Source organism: Heptranchias perlo, chromosome 13 (genome assembly GCF_035084215.1).
Source record: "Heptranchias perlo isolate sHepPer1 chromosome 13, sHepPer1.hap1, whole genome shotgun sequence".
Lineage (NCBI taxonomy): Eukaryota > Metazoa > Chordata > Chondrichthyes > Hexanchiformes > Hexanchidae > Heptranchias > Heptranchias perlo.
Genome location: NC_090337.1, coordinates 29365522 through 29386018, shown reverse-complemented (window position 1 = coordinate 29386018; position 20497 = coordinate 29365522). Strand labels below are relative to the sequence as shown.

Here is a 20497-nt window from a genome sequence, read left to right as displayed (position 1 = left end):
CTCCACTGTCTCTCATTGGATGGGGAAAAATTCCCTCCAACTAAATATTGAGAAAACCGAAGCCATCGTCTTTGGTCCCCACCACAAACTCTGTTCCCTAGTCACCGACTCCATCCCTCTCCCTGGCCACTGTCTGAGGCTGAACCAGACCGTTCGCGACCTCTGTTTCCTATTTGACCCTGAGATGAGCTGCTGACCACATATCCACTCCATCACCAAAACCGCCTACTTCCACCTCCATTACATTGCCCATTTCCACCACTGCCTCGGCTCATCTGCTGCTTACACCCTCATCCAGGCCTTTGTTCCTCCAGACTGGACTATTCCAATGGTCTCCTGGCTGGCTTCCCAACTTCCACCCTCCATAAATTTGAGCTCATCCAAAACTCTGCTGCCCGTATCCTAACTCGCACCAAGTCCCGTTCACCCATCACCACTGTGCTCACTGACCTACGTTGGCTCCCAGTCCGGGAATGTCTCGATTTTAAAATTTTCATCCTTATTTTCAAATATTTCCATGGCCTCATCCTTCCCTATCTCTGTAACCCCCTCCACCCATACAACCCTCCGAGAACTCCGCGCTCCTCCAATTCTTGCCTCTTGCGCATCCCCGATTTTCATCGCTCCACCATTGGCAGCTGTGCCTTCAGCTGCCTAGGCCCTAGGTTGTGGAACTCCCTCCCTAAACCTCTCTGCCTCTCTACCTCTCTCTCCTCCTTTAAGACACTCCTTAAAGCCAACACTTCGACGAAGTTTTTGGTCACCTGTCCTAATACCTCCTTGTGTGGCTCAGTGTGAAATTTTGTTTGATAATCACTCCTGTGAATCGCCTTGGGACGTGTTACTATGTTAAAGGCACTATATAAATGCAAGATGCTGTTTCATTGAAGCATCATCCTTTTATTTACAGTGAGTGACAAATGATAAAATTATATAATTCCAAACCATGGCTGAAACAATTAATGATGAAGCATTCATTCCTGAAGGAAAGAAATAGAAAAGCAAACCAAAGAAAGAGAACACAGAAGATGATTAAAAAGAAATTGAAAAGAATTAAGTAAAATATAATTTGTTACAAAAAGTGTAGTGCTGTCACTATTTATGAATGTAGGAACTGTGTATTTTGCATTACACTGAATTTTCACTATTTTCTATTGAGTATAGTTTTTTACTCATTTAGTTAGCCAAATGTATTTGTTCTGCACAGCATTTATCCAGACTTTACTTTCGATATACCATGTAGATTGGGAACTGCTCTGGATAAACATGAAAGTAGAAGCCCCAGTACAGAGAGCAAACTCTATTCACAGCAAAGCTCTCGGCCACCTACTCGAAGTGGAAGCAGAACAAGTATGTCCGAGTTTGGTGCTTCTCCTGTCAGTAAGTTGCAAAACAATATTGATTTATTTTAAATTCCAAGAAACTACGGGAATGTTTATTACTTAATGCCAAATAATTTGCTGATTTCTATTAACTGGAACCTGTACACGCAAGTACAATTCGTTTCATAAATGTTTCAGTGATGGGATCTGGGTTGGGCACAAGGGGACGTGTTCCATCACATTGCTGTCCTCCATTTCCCAGTGGGTGTACCGGAAGGATTAAAGTGCACCTTCCCGTATGTGGGCAGATACATGCAAATTAAATTTAAATGAGGGTAATATGGCCTCTGTTGTAGTTCCCAACATTTCCCCTGATTGAATGCGGGACCCAGGGCCCACCTGCTATGTCTCAGTGTCCACATTCAAATGTCAGCAAAGGGAGCCCCTTGGGGGAATTATCAAAGAGCCTGTGATGGTGCTGTCAGAGTATGACATTATACAAGCCCCACAAAAAAAAATTCTCAAAAATTCCATTCTCTTCAGATGGCTCAGTAGTTGTTTCTTCTTCCCACTGTAGAAGGCCTCCAGGCATCTGCCTCTAGTCTTGTGCAACTCCCTGGCTGAAGCTAGGATCTCATCTCCCACAATCAAACCTCAGGACCAGAAATGCAGTGAAATTCCTGCACGCCAGAGATGCCCCCAAATTGGAAAATCTAGGCCAACATGTTTGTAGATGAAATGCACATTGGACTAATTACTGACACCAGGAAACAGAGAAGGGGATGATAAGTTAAACCAAGGTCTTTCTTTTATTTCAATCTCCTAAGGAAACGACTGATTGGAGGCTAATCTTCCAAGGCACTAAAAGTTTGTGAAATTTCTCACTAACATTTTAATACAATCAAGCAAAACTTCTGGCTATCAATCAAATATTGCAACCATCTTCATTTAATCCTCACAAGTTGCACTCTACAGATAATAATTATGTCCTCCCAGCAGCACTATTATCATTCCTTATGCTCTTCTCTGAATTTTCTTCAATACATCAGTCATTTGCAATTAGGATGCCCAAAATTATACAAAGTTTTTGCTAGGACTAAAATATTACATTCAAATTAATACATTTTTATTGAATTTTTTTTTCCCCCTACAGATTTTGATCACAATACACCTCAGTTGGGTTCCCCAGTTGTTGATTTTGATCAGGAGCTTACAGCAGCTACAGGTTCGTTTGGTATCAAGTCATTTGAAAAATTGAATAGACAGTCTATCAGGTGAGCAGACAATGTAGATGCTGAAATGCACAAATGTACTGTACAAGAAAAGTCTTCATGAACTTTTTGTCAGTGTTTTTTTTAAAAAATATTTCCACCCATCATAGCTCATTTCACCTGACTCCTATGTAGCAAGTTAACCATTCCACTAACATTACACCCTTGATTACATTTTAACAATATGCACTGAACAAAATGTTGATTTTGTGCTTCTTTTTATAGTAAAGTATGTTTTATCTGTCATCTGTGCATCTGTTTTAAAAGCTAGCTTCAAATATTTCCCTGATGGTCTACAATCCATTAGTGTAAACTCAGCAGGGTAGATTTTCATCTTTACGACATGGGCATTAAACATTTACTGGACGGAGCATAGGGAGTAAATTCTGGGGGGAAGAGGAAAGGATTGCACGTTCCTAACACGCCTGATTTTCCTTTCATTTAAATTAACAAGAGGAAAACCGGGTGAGACATCCTCCCTGCCCACTTTTCCTTTCTGTACTCTGCCCAAGCGGTAAAGATGAAAATCTACTGTAGCAAACTAGGCATGTGAGCTGGTTGTGGCAAGGCTGATTCAAGTGCATTGCAGCGTAAGTGGTCATCAGATTTATGGCTGCACTCCCTTCCCTCCATTTTACCTTCTCCCAGTGAGTGGTCTCTTATACCCCGGCATTTGATTTGTCCACTTACTACAAAAAAGAAACAAGGCCTACAGAACTGTCCAACTGAGATCCAGTTGTATAATAGTCCACTTGCATTACATTTTTGGTGTCTGCATCAGTGCAAAAACTTACATATGTGGGGAGTACAATCACCGAACTGATGGCACTCTACCTTGATGAGATAGTTTCATATTGCTTTGGCTTCCCACCAGGTGCAATATAATTAACTGCTACGAAGTGAACTTTAAAAAAAAAAATTCAACTACCTGGGAGTTTTTTTAAGTTTTTATCGTTCGAAAAGAGCCAACTGTCCCACTGGTTCTTCACTAACATTAACATTAAAAATGTAACAGAATTTCAACACTAGTAAGTGCTCTAGAAGTAAAGAGAGCAATGCAAAGCCAGCTGTATAACAGCACTACTAATCTGCATTGGTCTAAACAGATAATGGTCTCAGAGTAATATTTACATTTTGGAAATTGAATTTGCCCAGGATCTCAAATTGTGTTTTGGACTTGTTCATTAACTAACTGAAAAGACAACTTTTGGAAGTTTTGGAGAGATGGAAAATCTATCCTTTTCATTATATTGGCTACAATAAACAAATAGATTTAATTTGTTCAATCTATTTGTTTATTGACTGGTTTATGATTTGAAGGAAGAATATGAGGTTCTTGCTGAGCAGGATGGAGCCTTCTGTGATTTGTCTAAAATGCTTAAATAGTGCAGTAATATTTTAGGTAGCACATCTGAGTTTGTTTTTTGATGGAGTATGTTTTTCATGTGAAGTTAATGTTTTGTGTGATGGTCCTGAGATGGAAACATGCAAATTGTTATCAATTTCTTTACTACTGAACAAAAAGTAAATAGAAATTGTTACATTGGTGATAAACTTGATAACTAGTCCAGCTGTGAATTTGAAATTTCTCCTTCCAATTTTTTTAGTTAATAAATCTAAATATGATATAAAGTGAACAGCATATTCATGAACGCCTTACCTGTTAGAAGTGGAATGATTGCACCTTATAAAGGGCAGTTACATTATAAACATTTCCCAGTTATTCAGCAGGTTGACTTTTGGTGAATATTGCTCTTATTGTATAATACGAACATTAGGCAGTGGTGGCAGAATTAGCTTTTTGTCAAGAAAATTAAATTGTGTTTTAATAATCAAGTGTTACTTAACCTTAAAATTTGTTAAGCAAGATAAGACAGTTCACAGTGCGTGCTATACCTAATGCTATCAATTATTGCTATACCCAATGTTATCAATTATCTTTTATCCATTTTATCATCCATTCTGTTGTTTCTGGCCTTGTAGGCAAAATGATTACATGGTTGCATTCGACTGTAGGCCCAAGATTCCTAGGACTCCAGATATAACTACAAGTCCACGAAAGATCAAGACTCCAACAATTGCCCCTCAGTTTTCTCAGTCTGGTCCTCAACAGACAAGCCGTCCAAGTTCCGCTGGGTCCTCTAACAGAAGCAGACAGAGTGAGTAATAAAGAGCAGGGAGGAAGCCTAAGTTTGTATGTAGTCTCCCCCCTTCCCATCCTAAAGATTCTGCAACACACTGCATCACAAAATGGTGAGATGCAGTTCTGAGTCAATGATTCCCATATGGTGAGTTCACCTGATGCTCAAGGATAAATACATTGTCCAGTATAGTGGCTAATCATAGAAACCTAGAAGGCTGCAGATTCATTTGCCAGTCTGATGAGTTACCTGAGCTCTACTGGAGTAGCAGTAAGGGCACCACAGTGGGTTGCAGTGTTCCTGATCTAGGGAGGGGAAAAATCTATTCATTTCGAGTTCCTGATCACTATCTGGTGGTGCCTGTTAGAAAGTACACATGTAAGGGTGTTAGGTGAAGACAGCTGTCAGCTCACATGTGATGTGCATAACATTTGAACAGCCTTGACACTCTGTCTAACTTCAGGAAGGCTTGAAATAGTCACTTTGTTCACTCTCCTTTCCTTGTCACAATTTTCTCTCTTTGCGTTCTATTTTTCTGCTCCCTCTCTTTTTCTTTTCCTCTGTTCACAGCCTACCTGACAGAGGGATTTTGTTAGTGCCCTGGTGCAGGCAATACTTTTCTGGGGGTTTTTCTATTGCTGCCAAGCAAGAAAAACAATCTGGAGGCAGGCATACTCTATGATCCATAATGAAAGTGAAAGGGCTCTGTTAAAAACCTCAGGTTAGGGCTCAGTCTGTTATAAAATACAAGCATTTGTATACATTTTCTCATTTTTTTTCTTTTATAGTGCTGTGTTTTGAGTAATAGGCAATATTTGTCTTTCTTTCTTTACGTTTTCCTACATTACCTGTGACTACACTTCATTGGCTGTGCATTGCTTTGGGATGTCCTGACGTCATGAGAGGCGCTATATAATTGCAAGATCTTTCCTTCTTGCTCATTTTCAGCTCATTGAGCCTTTCATTTATCTCTCTTTTTGCTGACATTGATTTTACTACACTTCTGATAATTTTGTGGTATGGTTTTCCAAACTGAGAATTTTGTGGTGCATGTTTGATTTTAGTTGGGCTATTCATATCTGTAGTCTTTTTGACTTGCCTGTGTATAGGATACATGCAAATGATGATATTTACCTGCAGTATTTACATTGAGAAGACCCTAAATACAGCATGGATATAAATCAAAAATAATACAGCTTTCATTTTTACCATAAACATCCATTTGATAGAATAGGTACAAAACTGAAAATGCGCACAAACTCTACAGTTCAATAATTACAATAAATGTTCCTGCCATTGTAGCAAGGGTAACTTAATTGCAGACAGCATATAATCTGATGCTTATTGCCAAATTTTTATACTGTTCTGAAATTTTGTATTATGAACTGTTGACTTTGAAAGTGTGTGCTCCTCATCTTTTATCCCATTTTTTGTAAGTCATTGCTGTTTCCTGTTTAATGCTTTTGTTGGCAAATCGAAGCATTGAGGAGGAAATGTAGAACTACAAAAAATCTGCAATAGGAGGAATGTACATATCCCAAAAAGCTTTAGTATGTTTTTGTTACTTTTTCTAATCTCTGTCCTGTGTTTTCTAAACTGGAAACTCTGAAATAATGAAATGTCTTGAATTGCAAAGAGGCTATTCAGACTAATTTTGTTTGGTTATAGACCAGTTTTTATTCCTCACCAGCAATAAAATGGTGTCAGTGTCAGCTGTGGCTCAGTTGGTAGCCCTCTCGCCTCTGAGTCAGAAGGTCGTGGGTTCAAGTCCCACTCCAGAGACTTGAGCACAAAATCTAGGCTGACACTCCAGTGCAGTACTGAGGAAGTGCTGCATTGTTGGAGGTGCTGTCTTTCGGACGAGACGTTAAACTGAGGCTCCGTCTGCCCTCTCAGGTGGACGTAAAAGATCCCATGGCACTATTTTGAAGAAGAGCAGGGGAGTTATCCCTGGGGACCTGACCAATATTTATCCTTCAACCAACATCACTAAAACAGATTATCTGGTCATTATCAAATTGCTGTTTGTGGGACCTTGCTGTGCGCAATTGGCTGCTGCGTTTCCTACATTACAACAGTGACTACACTTCAAAAATACTTAATAGGCTGTAAAGCACTTTGGGACATCCTGAGGTCGTGAAAGATGCTATATAAATGCAAGTCTTTCTTTACTTGATGGCCTAATCGTGTCATATATTTATTGAGTAATTGGTGGAAGCCATTGTTCTTCCTTGCTAAAACCCATTCTTCACTAAATTTATGGACTCACAAAAATTGTGAGACAGGTTTATGTTTTGTGAATGTCTTTTTTTCAATATTTATTTATGCAATTTGCTCCCTTTCAGGTTAAGTTTTAGCTTTGTTCAGTTGATAGCATTCTCAACGGAGTCAGAAAATTGTAGATTCAAGCCACAATCCATGACTTGAGCACACAGATAGCAATAAACAGAGCAGCTGTATTCAATCTACAGGCTTAATGACTGACCCCAGTTGAAGTATTATGAGATTCCATATGAAGAAGGTTTAAGGCTCCAGCTGTGTGCACAACTTCAGTGAGAGGACATTAAATATGTTTTAAATTAGTTTATTTGGGGAAATAATTATTCAAGTAGCAAAGGGTTAAACAAGGCTTCCTGGGGGTCACCATTGACCAGAAACTTAACTGGACCAGCCATATAAATACTGTGGCTACGAGAGCAGGTCAGAGGCTGGGTATTCTGCGGCGAGTGACTCACCTCCTGACTCCCCAAAGCCTTTCCACCATCTACAAGGCACGAGTCAGGAGAGTGATGGAATACTCTCCCCTTGCCTGGATGAGTGCAGCTCCAACAACACTCAAGAAGCTTGACACCATACAGGACAAAGCAGCCCGCTTGATTGGCACCACATCCACCACCCTAAACGTTCACTCCCTTCACCACCGGCGCACAGTGGCTGCAGTGTGTACCTTCCACAGATGCACTGCAGCAACTTGCCAAGGCTTCATCGACAGCACCTCCCAAACCCGCAACCTCTATCACCTAGAAGGACAAGAGCAGCAGGCACATGGGAACAACACCACCTGCACGTTCCCCTCCAAGTCACACACCAGCCCGACTTGGAAATATATCGCCGTTCCTTCATCGTCGCTGGGTCAAAATCCTGGAACACCCTTCCTAACAGCACTGTGGGAGAACCTTCACCACACGGACTGCAGCGGTTCAAGAAGGTGGCTCACTACCACCTTCTCACGGGCAATTAGGGATGGGCAATAAATGCTGGCCTCGCCAGTGACGCCCACATCCCATGAACGAATAAAAAAAAAGTCCATATTCATGGCCCATTATGCACCTGTTCAGTCAACACCACATCTATTTCACTTATGTAAACAGAGCAGCTGTATTCAATCTACAGGCTTAATGACTGACCCCAGTTGAAGTATTATGAGATTCCATATGAAGAAGGTTTGAGTGTTGTTGGAGCTGCACTCATCCAGGCAAGGGGAGAGTATTCCATCACTCTCCTGACTCGTGCCTTGTAGATGGTGGAAAGGCTTTGGGGAGTCAGGAGGTGAGTCACTCGCCGCAGAATACCCAGCCTCTGACCTGCTCTTGTAGTCAAAGTATGTAAGATCAATTACTCTGCAAAGGAGTATGACTACGGACAAAGATAATGCAGCAAGGATTATTAATTTACTGCATCCACTCACAAAGTTTTCAGCTTATTTTTTAATAAGAACAAAATCATATTGCTATAATAACAGATTACAGCAGGTTAAATAGATATTGCAGTTTAACAAATTGGTTATAGTTGCATCTGATTATTCAGCTCCAAGTTCCTAATCTATAAACTCTATTAATAGTGGTAACAGTTTTTATTGTACAGCACTGAGCAATACAGCAAACATCTCAGGCTCAATATTTACGGGGACGGAGCCGAGGCGGGGGGCGGGGGGAGTCCTGCCTCATTAACATTTTTAAATAACCCGCCTCTCGAGAGCACTTTACTCATTTGACAGGGTAGATACTGAGAGGATGTTTCCCCTTGCTTTAGAGTCTAGAACTAGAGGACATAATCTCAGGATAAGGGGTCAGACATTTAGGACTGAGGTGAGGAGAAGTTTTTTCACTCAGAGGATTGTGAATTTTTGGAATTCTCTACGCCAGAGGGGTAACCCGTTTAAAACGGAAGTAGGTATGTTCGCAGCAGGTTGGGGTCGGGTTTCAGATTTTGACAAATTTAACCCCCCACCTGTCCCTCTCTCGTCTGTCCAGGGAGATTAAAATTCCCCCCACTCATCTTTGAAAATTGAGAAAAAGGACATTTTATGTTATGAGGAAAGGACATTATTTTCTGCACATGCATTAACTCAATTTATACATACGGTGGCAAAGGCACAGATAACAATTTATAGTGTTGGTGTGCACATGCAGAATGGTACGGTCATTTTGTTGTCAGAATTTTGGGAATAAGCCAACAGAGAAACTACCACAGCTGCCATTGTTCTGGCCTAGCAGACTTAGTAACATACCTGCAAGTTGACATGATCTGGAAGAATTTAGGAGTTCTCATTGCAAGTGCTTTGAGATTCACACATGCACAGTTCATGCAGGAGTCATGATATGGCAGACAGAGAGATCAGTGAAGTAATTGTCTGTATTTTCTCACTTTTTTATTTCAGTAGTGTAGAGTAAAACTTCCATGATTTGAAATGTCAAATATGTATGGAGTACCTTGCAGATCTAATTGAGGTCGGTAGAATTTTTTGTTCTTCTGAGGTGAAGAGGTTGCTTAAATCAGGCTTCTGGTGCCAGGTCAGGTCGGGGAATGTTCTACAGTATTTCCCTAGCAAAGTGGCAAAGATTGTAGTGCTCTGCGTATTGCACAATTTTGCCCTGCAGGATGGGCTGACCGTTAACTTGGCAAACGAGATGCCCAAGGAAGTGGAAGATCCCGACCGGATGTACCAGGGCCCATGGGTTGTGACCTCCGGGAGGAAGGCACGGAAGCAGTAGCCAGGGCGGCCTAAAGGAAGCTGGTGGCTCAGGTGTCCGGACAATGATAACCACCCCAGCCCTCAACACCTCCTTCCGAAGTTCCACCAGCAGAATCAAGGTGGACCAGGAAGTCCAGAGCTATTTCTCCGTGGAATGATTCCCCATGGTGAATCAGCAAGATTGAAACAATAAACAATTGAATTTTCATTCAGTGCAATAGTGCAATAACCAACAGTCAACAAACAACATCAATGTAAAAGCAGATGAAGGTGGCATGATCAAGCATCCCCTCCACATCAGCAACCTCATGGTGCAGCGGGGAGATACGAGTGCCCGCACCATTTCTCCCGCCCTTCCCCCTCCAGAGGCCGCAGCCTTCTCCTGGTCGGCCAGCTCCTCCTCCTCCCGCTCAATCTCCACTTTGGTGCCCTCGACAGCCCTTGTTTCCTCTGCTTGATGTGGAGCTGTGGGAAGGAAGAACAAAAAGTTACAATGGTGCAGCATGTTCATTTGTCAGATCACATAATAGTCAGCTTCACATTCGATGCACAACACGATAAAAGGCAATTCGACCCAAGTGGTTAATGCTGCTGCACCAGCACCCTCCCACTCTAATTTCCTCTTCCCACCCTGCCACCACGAGTGGAAACAGTTTTTCAATATGCAGCCTATCAAATCTTTAATGTCCCTCCACTTAGTCTCATCCTTGGGTAGCTCCTGGCCGGGAGATAAAGCAAGAGGCTTTGACATTCACCTGGCAGTGCCAGTACAGCTCCAACCATGGCACAGCCCACAGTTGTTGCACCCTGGTACCCTTGCAGCTTCACAACTCTGTATTTGTGAAAGGTTAGATTCTTCAGGAAGGGGATCCCACCTCTTGACTGTGCCCCCTCCCGTGCGTTATGCACCAACTTGCCCTCCGAGGAGAAAACAGAGAGAACATTACACGGGTTGGTTAGTTTGACAGGCTCCTTTTCAGGCATTGGAATCTTTTCTTCAGCAGTGAAAAAGCTATCAAATTCATAACTGGCTGCTGTGAAAAGGCTGCCTCCCACAACAACTGACTTTTATGACATTTTTGTCTTTGGGTTCTGCCTTGAACAAACAAACAGAAAACCAGCTAACCTTCCTCAACTCTGCAAACATTGAAAGAGGATAATTGTGGTCTAGTGTTTCAGGAAAAGCAGACAACTTTTGTACTTTTATTGGAGAGTTCTGAATTGATGCACTGAAACTGCTTACCTTGCCTACCCTGGTCAAGTCATTATACTTCTTAAGACATTGACCGTCCCACGAATGGGGGACCAGTGACGCACTCAGGGCCACGCCACATGACATGTTTTGCAGGGAGCCCTCACTCTCACAATCCCCAGCAGCTGCTCTCACCTCCTCTTCACCTTGTCCAACCTTGCAGGTCCTCATTAATGAAGTTTCAGGCTCTCTTTTTGGTCTCATCTTGTGACATTTCGGTGGAAAAGTATATATGCAAAACATTGTAAATTACTTTTTACTGCACTTTACAAAGGTTTTAAAAAGTTTTTTTTAGAACTTTTTAGCCATTGGACGCGAGGTTCCTGATTCTTCAGTGACCCGTTAACGGATCAACCTTCCAGCAACTTGTAATGCAAATATAGTGCGATGTTAATGGGGAGCTCAAAAGTCCAATTAACGTCGTTCACCGCCAAACACACTGTTGCATCAATTTCAGGCCCCTTATCTCTAACCGATTAGATTCAGTTTTTGCAACATCCCTTGTAACATGTCGATGTCCTAATATTTAAAGGAATCTGTGATTAATACTGCCACCATCATTTTTTTTCCCTTGCTTTATCCGTCCTGAATATTTTATCAGGACCAAATCAAAGTCACAAATGCTCACAGTAATGGGTCATTTGACATCATATAGCAGCTGTTCCTCCGTCCAACACACTTTTCAGCATTTCCTCTCCTGTATCTGAACTGAAACAGCACTAACGTCACAGACTACTTCAGGAATCAGCGATAACCCTGAATGCTTTTCAATAAATCACTAGATATTACTTTGCCGTGTCTGGTAATAAATTTCATGAACCAGTTATTTTCCATAACCCACCAATTTCTATTAAGTATTAAACGTACACTGAACTATACAAAATGACCACAGGATGATTGGGAGCAGTTACATAATGCACTCAGGTACTAATCTGTAATGTGGCTTTTGGATCACTTCCAAAATTGCACGACAAAGATTACATACCACAGTCCGTATTAAACACCAGAATGTAAGCACCAACATTTTGTAGTACTTTAAATGCCAATAAAGCAAACTCTGAATTAAACAAAACATTTGGAGGCACAAAATAAGTTGGTTGAACATGAGTATGAATGAATGAGTTACATTGTTAGAACCATAGTAAAGATACAGCACAGAAGGGGGCCATTCGGCCCATCGTGTCCGCACCGGCTCGAAGAACAACCAGGTGCCCATTCTAATCCCACCTTCCAGCACCCGGTCCATAGCCCTGCAGCTTACAGCACTTTAGGTGCAGGTCCAGGTACTTTTTAAAAGAGTTGAGGGTCCCTGCCTCCACCACCAATTCGGGCAGCGAATTCCATACACCCACCACCCTCTGGGTAAAAACTTTTTCCTTATGTCCCCTCTAATCCTTCCGCCAATCAGCTTAAATCTATGTCTTCTAGTTCTTGAACTCTCCACTAGGGGAAACAGGTACTTCCTGTCTACTCTATCTGGGCCCCTCATAATTTTGTACACCTCAATCAAGTCACCCCTCAGCCTCCTCTGCTCCAAGGAAAACAACCCCAGCCTGTCCAATCTCTCCTCGTAGCTGCAATTTTCAAGCCCTGGCAACATTCTTGTAAATCTTCTCTGCACTCTCTCCAGAGCAATTACGTCCTTCCTGTAATGTGGTGACCAGAACTGCGCACAATACTCCATCTGTGGCCTTACCAGCGTTTTATACAGTTCCATCATTACATCCCTGCTTTTGTATTCTATACCTCGGCTAATAATGGAGAGCATTCCGTATGCCTTCTTCACTACCTGTACTGCCAAGGTCTCTCACTTCCTCTACCCCTCTCAATATATTCCCATTTACTGCGAATTTTCTTTCACTGTTTGCCCTCCCTAAGTGCATTACCTCACACTTCTCCGGGTTGAACTCCATTTGCCACTTTTCCACCCACTCCACCAACCCGTTGATATCTTCTTGGAGTCTACAGCTATCCTCTTCACTATCAACTACACGGCCGATTTTTGTATCGTCTGCAAATTTGCCAATCCTGCCCCCTACATTCAAGTCCAAATCATTAATATATACCACAAACAGCAAGGGTCCCAACACTGAGTCCTGTGGCACACCACTGGAAACGGATTTCTATTCGCAAAGACAACCATCAACTTTTACCCTTTGTTTCCAGTTACTGAGCCAATTTTGGATCCAATTCGCCACATTTTCCTGTATCCGATGTCCTTTTACCTTTCTGACCAGTCTGCCATGTGGGACCTTGTCAAATGCCTTACTAAAATCCATGTAGACAACATCAACTGTACTACCCTCATCAATCCTCCTTGTCATTTCCTCAAAGAATTCAATCAGATTTGTAAGGCATGACCTTCCCTGAACAAATCCATGCTGACTATCCCTTGCCTTTCCAAGTGACAGTTTATCGTGTCTCTCAATATTGATTCTAATAGTTTGCCCACCACCGAGGTAAAACTGACTGGCCTATAATTGTTCGGCCATTCCCTTGTACCCTTTTTAAACAATGGTACGACGTTTGCAGACTTCCAGTCCTCCGGTACCTTCCCTGTATCTAGTGAGGATTGGAAATTGATCCTCAGAGCATCCGCTATTTCCTCCCTGGCTTCTTTCAATAGCCTAGGAAACAATCCATCCGGCCCTGGTGACTTACCAACTTTCAAGGATTCCAGTCCCTCTAGTACGTCCTCTCTCATAATGTTTACCTTATCCACTATATCCCACATCTCCTCTTTAACTACTACGTCCGGATCATCCCTTTCCTTTGTGGATACGGAGACAAAATATTCATTTAAAACCCTACCCACATCCTCTGCTTCTACACACAAGTTACCCTTATCATCCCTGATAGGTCCCACCTTTTCCTTAGCTATCCTCTTGTTCTTAATGTACTGATAAAACATCTTTGGGTTTTCTTTAATCTTACTAGCTAATATTTTTTCATGCCCTCTCTTTGCTTTCCTTATTTCCTTTTTTACGTCATCCCTGTACTTTCTATACTCCTCTAGAATTTCTGCAGTATTTAGTTTTCTGTGACAGTCAAAAGCTTTCTTTTTCTGCTTTATCTTGCCCCGTATACTTCTAGACAACGAGGGGCTTGTAAATTTGGCAGTGCCATCCTTTTTCTTTGAGGGTACGTGTCTGCATTGTACCCATAGAATTTTACTTTTTAGTGCCTCCCACTGGCTTGCCACTGATTTCTCCTCAAGTAGTTGTGTCCAGTCCACTTCTGCCAAATCACCTCTTCTGTAAAATTTGCCTTCCCCCAATTTAAAATATTTACTCCTGATTTAACTCTGTTCTTTTCCATAATACTGCTAAAACTAACTGAATTGTGGTCACTATCCCCAATATGGTCACCCACTGTCACTTCACCCACTTGCCCATCTTCATTTCCCAGGACTAAATCTAGAATTGCATCCCCTCTTGTTGGGCTTGTCACGTACTGGCTAAAAAAGTTCTCCTGGACACCGATCAAGAATTTTGTACCCTCTGTGCCCCTCACACTGTTTGAATCCCAGTTGATGTTAGGGTAGTTGAAGTCCCCTACTACTATTGCCCTCTTATTTTTGCACTCAGAAATTTGCCTACATAATTGCTCTTCTATCCTCCTTTCGCTATTCGGGGGTCTATAGTACACTCCTAGTAGTGTGACTACCCCTTTCTTATTTCTTAGCTCAACCCATATGGCCTCGATTGATGATCCATTTAGCATATCATCCCTTCTCACAACTGTAATTGATTCTTTAACCAATAATGCTACCCCGCCTCCTTTTTTATCACCCACTCTATCCTGCCTGAAAACTCTATATCCAGGGATATTGAGCTGCCAATTATCCCCCTCTTTAAGCCAGGTTTCCGTTATAGCAATGATATCATGCTGCCATGTGTCATTCTGTGCCCTTAGCTCGTCTGCTTTGTTTGTAATACTCCTTGCATTGAAGTATATACCCTTTAACCCTGTCAAATTCCTGTGCTGAACACTATTTAACCTTTGCTTCTTTTGCCTTTCTGAGTCACTAACCACGTCACTAACTGCTTTTCTGCTTCCCATTTCCTGGTCTGAATTTGTCCTATCTGCACCTGCCCTTTGGTTCCCATCCCCCTGTCATATTAGTACAGAACTAGCAAATGCCCCGACGAGGATATTGGTCCCGATTCTGCTTGGATGCAACTCGTCCAGCTTGTACAGGTGCCGCCTTTCCCAGAATCAGTCCCAATGCCTCAGGAATTTAAACCCCTCCCTCTTACACCAACTCTCAAGCCACGCATTCATCTGGTCTTCTCCTATTTCTGCTCTCGCTACCACTTGGCACTGGGAGTAATCCTGAGATTACTATCTTAGAGGTCCTGCTTTTTAATTTATTTCCTTGTTGAATCCATGTTTAGTTAAACCTGAAAACAATGTACAAGTTTCCATTTGACAACTTTTCTGATAAAGTGCTTTATAATTTGTATTAGTGCTCTGCTTTATAATAGACTGAACTAAAAAGCTATGTGAAAACTATTCTTGTCAGTTGCACAAATGACAGCTGCAAATGTTACTATATTAAAATTGACTATTGGTAAATCATGTTTAGTATGCTTGCAATTTGCAATATGTGCTGCCAGCGGATAAGGCTTTGTGACCAGGAAATGCATTCAGAAAATCAGCCTTTAGAAATAAAAAGTCACTCTGGGCTTGGTTTGCATGATTGTAAAAAGAATTGATTTAAAATGATCATTTTTATAACAAAAATGTTTCTTTCAGCTGTTCACAGTATCTGAAGCCAGATTGAACATAGTAATATTTCCAACTTTATGGTGAGGTGAACACCATGTTCAATAAATCCAGAGTGTATAGGTCCAATTTTCTGATCGTTCAGGTGGTGTGAATGCAGTGCTGGAGGTTGAAAGTCGGGGTAGAGATTGTGATCTCTGGATTGCCACCCATAATGCACATCACGATCATTTCTGGTCAGAGAAGCCTTTGAACTATAATGAGCAGTGATGCCCTTTCACAGTTTTCATTCCAGGAATGCACTCAGTATTGATCATGACCCTATAAAATAGGTGTTCATGGTTGGTGGGTTCAGTCTTGAAACTAATGAGAATTTAAAAGCAAACCAATCATGTTGGATTAATGTTTTTGGAGTCTTATGTTATAAGGGTTTTGGCACTGTCATTTTATTTTGTCTAATTACAATTTGGACTATGGGTATTACAATGAGAATACCTCTCTAATATATTTGGAGGAAGAAAAGGAGGAGGGGCAACAGAGCAAAGCTAAGCAGATGAGACTGTTTCAGAGGTGGACTGTCAACATCTGCCATTACTCTAGAACTTGGATGTACTGGCACAGTTGCTCTTGTATTGTCAGCTTGTCTCACTGGTAGCAGAGGGTCATAGTTGTGGGTTCAAGCATCACTTTGGGACCTGAGTACATGTTCTAGGCTGACATTTCAGTGCAGTACTGAAGGAGTGCTGCCTTGTCAGGTGTCACATTGCAGATGAGATGTTAAATCAAAATCCCCTCCACCTGTTCAGGTAGATATGGATGGGGAGTAAAGACTATAATGCAGCATGCATTCTGTGTACACCTATTTCATATAAAATTCTTTTGCTCAGTAAGACTACAGTGTTCAGCCCTACTTCCATCCAGCTTCTTTGGGTGTTGCTTGCAGCATGTGCATGCTCCAGCTCCTGCCATGCACTTTGTGGTGCTATCTTGGTGTTTTGATCTCAGGATGTCAATATTGGGCACCCTTCTCTACTTCACTTGCTTCAGTAACATTTCTATTGAAGCATCGGTAAACTTTGGGGCACGATGTGCACCCCCACATTTCTCCTCCATCTAAAAATGTAAGATTAATTGGGGTGCTAAATTTTTCTTGAACAAAGATGCTTTTCCTTTAAAGTGCTGCTTCAAAGACTGTCGTAGCATAGGAAAATCCCACCCCATAACCAGTGAACTCCAAATGGCTGGTGTTGTATATGTTGGGAGCTCACTAGTGAAATTATAATGAGGTTGCCCTCAGAAGTTCCAGTGAAGTGAGTAATCAGCCCAGGCAGCTGATGCAAAATATGCTTGGCTAGACCGGTAAATTCACACTGTTGTCAAAAGAGATAATGCTATTGTGCTTTTTTTTAAAAAAGTGTTGATTATATTTTAGCTCTGGTACTAAATTGACATTCTGTCAGAGAGGCTCAATAGAATGGTTGGTATGGGAAATGAAATGTCAGATACTGATGCAATGCATTTAAAGCATCTTGTGCTTTACCTAGGGTTATTGGATGCTGACATTGTGTGTAAAATGTTAAAACCTGGCTGTGCTGACTGATGCAGCAGTTACCTTTCTTATGTCTGTAGAATCCTATGCTGCACTGAAAGGCAGAGCCAAAAAGATTGAGCCTGCTGCTGACTTTGCCTGCCATTTGATAGTGCTGTCTCTGGTGCAGGTTGGCTGAAGGTGTGTTTGCAGCAAATAGAACAGACCTGTAAATACTCTTATGCTAATCTAAAATCTGCAGATTCCCCATGATCGTTGCAAGGTAGATGTACAGAGGCATTCAGATATAGTTGGTGGCATCATGGCAGATGTGGCCAATTCTGTCTGGTGACTTCTGATCTTCCTGGCGTGCCTTCTTTCTACTACTTGTGTTTAAAGCATGAAATACTGTGATGGGGGTGCTTTAAAAGCAACCCCCAATATTAAGGTGACAGTGACTTACCAGAGGGCACTGCGCTTGTTGTAGCTTCTAGTTCAATGTCCTGCCATGCAGCCACTTGCTGATGGAATGCTGAGGTGGAGTGAACATTGATATTGCAGAAGACACTTCACAGATCCAGTTTTCTTTAAGGATCTTTCTGTTTTGCAGAATGCTTGGAAAGAGTTTCTATTCAATACATTTCTTTGTAATATTGGAAACAATTATTCTGCTGCTGCTTCTCATTTTACAAACATCCCCTTCATGATCCAATTGATGATTAGATTCATGCACAAAACATTAGCTGCAACATAAGAAAATAAAATCCTTGGGTCTCATTTACATTGAGCCGGTAAGTTATGGAGAGCAACATGCAGCTCGCTGGCAAAGCACGATGGAAGATCGGGGGGAGTGGTGGCAACCGGGAGGGGGGGTGTCAGTGTCTGGCGGCAGCCCACGTTCTTTGAATGTGGGGTGGGGAGGAGCATTCTCCCCAAATTTACCTCTCTTGCTCACACCCTAATATACTTACCTTGTGGCACTAGGACCCTTATTTGCATATGCAAAGGCCTAATGCCTGTTTCAGGTGTGGGCACTGCACTCTGATTTTTTTGGCCTTTACCATTATGGTGGGCGGTGCACTTCAGGCTCGTAATGAGTGTGCACGTCCCACCTTCCATATTGGAGGCTAAGGAGCCCATTTAGTGCCCCACAAACGGGCGCTGTGTGGCCGAATTTCTCGGCCCTTGTCTCTGCCTTGCATATTTTTCACTTTTTTTCCCTTGCACACTTTTTTTAATCCTCAAAATGCACATTTCTCTGTCAGCTTCACGCATTTGTTCTTGCACATAATGCATTTAGTAAACAAGGAATAGGCAAAAGCCAGATTTCTGGATAACAGGGTTAAGCTGTTTGCATCTAAATTCAACTTGTTTGTTCCTTTTTGTAGGCAGTCAGTCATACAGGAAATGACAATAGATCTTTCCTCAGGAATCACCTGCTGAATTCTTCAATACGTGGCCAACTTCCTGTAATGATCCTACTCATCGCATACTATCTACAGAACTGGAGTTACAAAATTCTGTGGATTAATACAACACAATAGAGGGATTATGCGTCCATACACAGCATGTGCTTCTTGTGTGACATGACCAATAGAATTCTTAGGCAATAATTTCAGAAATGTAAATAAGAATAATTTATCCTGTTCTTTATTACACTATTTCATATGCTGGTATTTTTTATTTTAGGATGGTCTATATTGAGTTTATTTTATTTTGAGTTCTGTTTTTGATAGCTTAAAACTTGAGTTTGGTGCATCTGTATTGTAATTTTTTTTGTGAAGGAATTTTCTTGGTTTTTTTCATGCTGCTGTGATAATGAAATTAATTATTGCTCTGAAAGTGTAGCATAAGAACGTATAGTGTATTTGTCTGAAATTGCTCTGCTATTTTAGTGGCGGCATTAACAGTTTTAAAATATATGGGCCTATATATCTACAGTATTTGCATTGTATTTGATATGTGAAATGTAATTTTATCAAAGAAAATAAATAAAACCTGACTCTTCTAAGTTTTTAAATTTTGGATCACTTGACTTATTGAGGATGTCAGTGTCAATGGAACACTTTCCATTTGCTGCAGCTCCTTCTGCAAATACTCACCGAGTAATATTTCTTAATCCCAAGCCCAGAAGAATCTCCCCTCATTGCACCTATATGAACATTCTAATATATTCACTCCAGGCATCCTTGTGGCTTCTCTTAAAATATGTCAAATTACGTGGACTGTTTTGTACTATGGATTCAGACCCAATAAGAATTGGATTGAGAATACCAAACCTAATTTTATTTTGCCTCCTCCAGTGCTGGATATAAACCTAGATGTACACAACCCAGACCTGTCATTCCTAAAACATACAGTACCTTTGGTACTAATTTTATAAAAAGTAATCATTTTCAGCCCTTCACCATAGAATATTCAAGGATCTTAGAAAATAATGGGAGGTTGGAGATTCGGAGGTAGTTAATAAGGACAGTGGGGTAGAGGGTGGGTATTTGAGGAGGTGGGTGATGATGGTGGTTTTGAAAGGTAATGGAACAGTTCTGAGAAGAGGGAACCATTTACAATATAGCATGGAGGCTCGAAGGATGTTGAGTGGTCAGGGGTTTGGTAGGAATGGACTTGAAGGAGAAAAGGTAGGTCTTATAGATGAGATGAGCTTGGAGAAAGCAGAGGGGGAGATTGGAGAAAAACTGACACGAGACAGTATTGCAGTATTTATATCTGTTCCAAAATTAGAAACAGTCCTTCCCAAATTATTTTTTTTGTGTTTTAATACATAAATCTTCATCAAGATGATTCACAAATGAAATTTTCAATGGTTTCTTCTCTCCTGTAGGTACTAATCCTTGCTTTTACCCACTGGGTCATCAGGGGAGTTTAAAGTTTTTAAGGACTAATTCTCCTCAGCACGAGACTGAGACAATAAAAGGAAACTAACTGCATATGACCCATTCTGATCAAGACATTGTCTTTGCATTGAAAGATAAAGACTTCCTGCAGCTGTGTCTGAGCACAGCAGCTATCATGTAGGTTTCCTTTTGACAGAATGGATTTTTTAAAATCACACTTAGAATGCTTGCTGACCTGGTTCGTTGTTGTCCTGTTGTACTAATAATCCTTTCTAATGTTTGTTTATTAGTTTTCAGTAACTACATCTATAAAACAATGTTGACTCCACTGATACAGCTTGTGTTTTTCAACTCTTTCTACATACGTGTCTGCATTCTATGACCCATTCAATTTCTTCATTTTTCTCCCTGTGATTAATGTCAGTTAT

The 20497-nt window shown here is 41.3% G+C and overlaps 1 protein-coding gene across 6 annotated transcripts in view; it reads left to right on the top strand.

Moving 5' to 3' along the window:
- The window catches only part of LOC137331451 (lisH domain-containing protein ARMC9), a 99360-nt gene extending 80145 nt beyond the window's left edge, over positions 1–19215 (top strand). For 5 of the 6 annotated variants that reach the window (XM_067995250.1, XM_067995249.1, XM_067995248.1 and 2 more), the window contains 4 exons: positions 1244–1380; positions 2476–2596; positions 4577–4752; positions 18606–19215. In XM_067995250.1, coding sequence (XP_067851351.1) covers positions 1244–1380; positions 2476–2596; positions 4577–4752; positions 18606–18628 — 457 coding nt within the window. In that variant the 3' untranslated portion in view covers positions 18629–19215. Of the gene's footprint in view, positions 1–1243; positions 1381–1899; positions 2228–2475; positions 2597–4576; positions 4753–18605 lie in introns of those variants that run through there. The other variant, XM_067995251.1, reaches the window with a different exon arrangement.
- The last annotated feature ends 1282 nt before the right edge of the window (positions 19216–20497 follow it).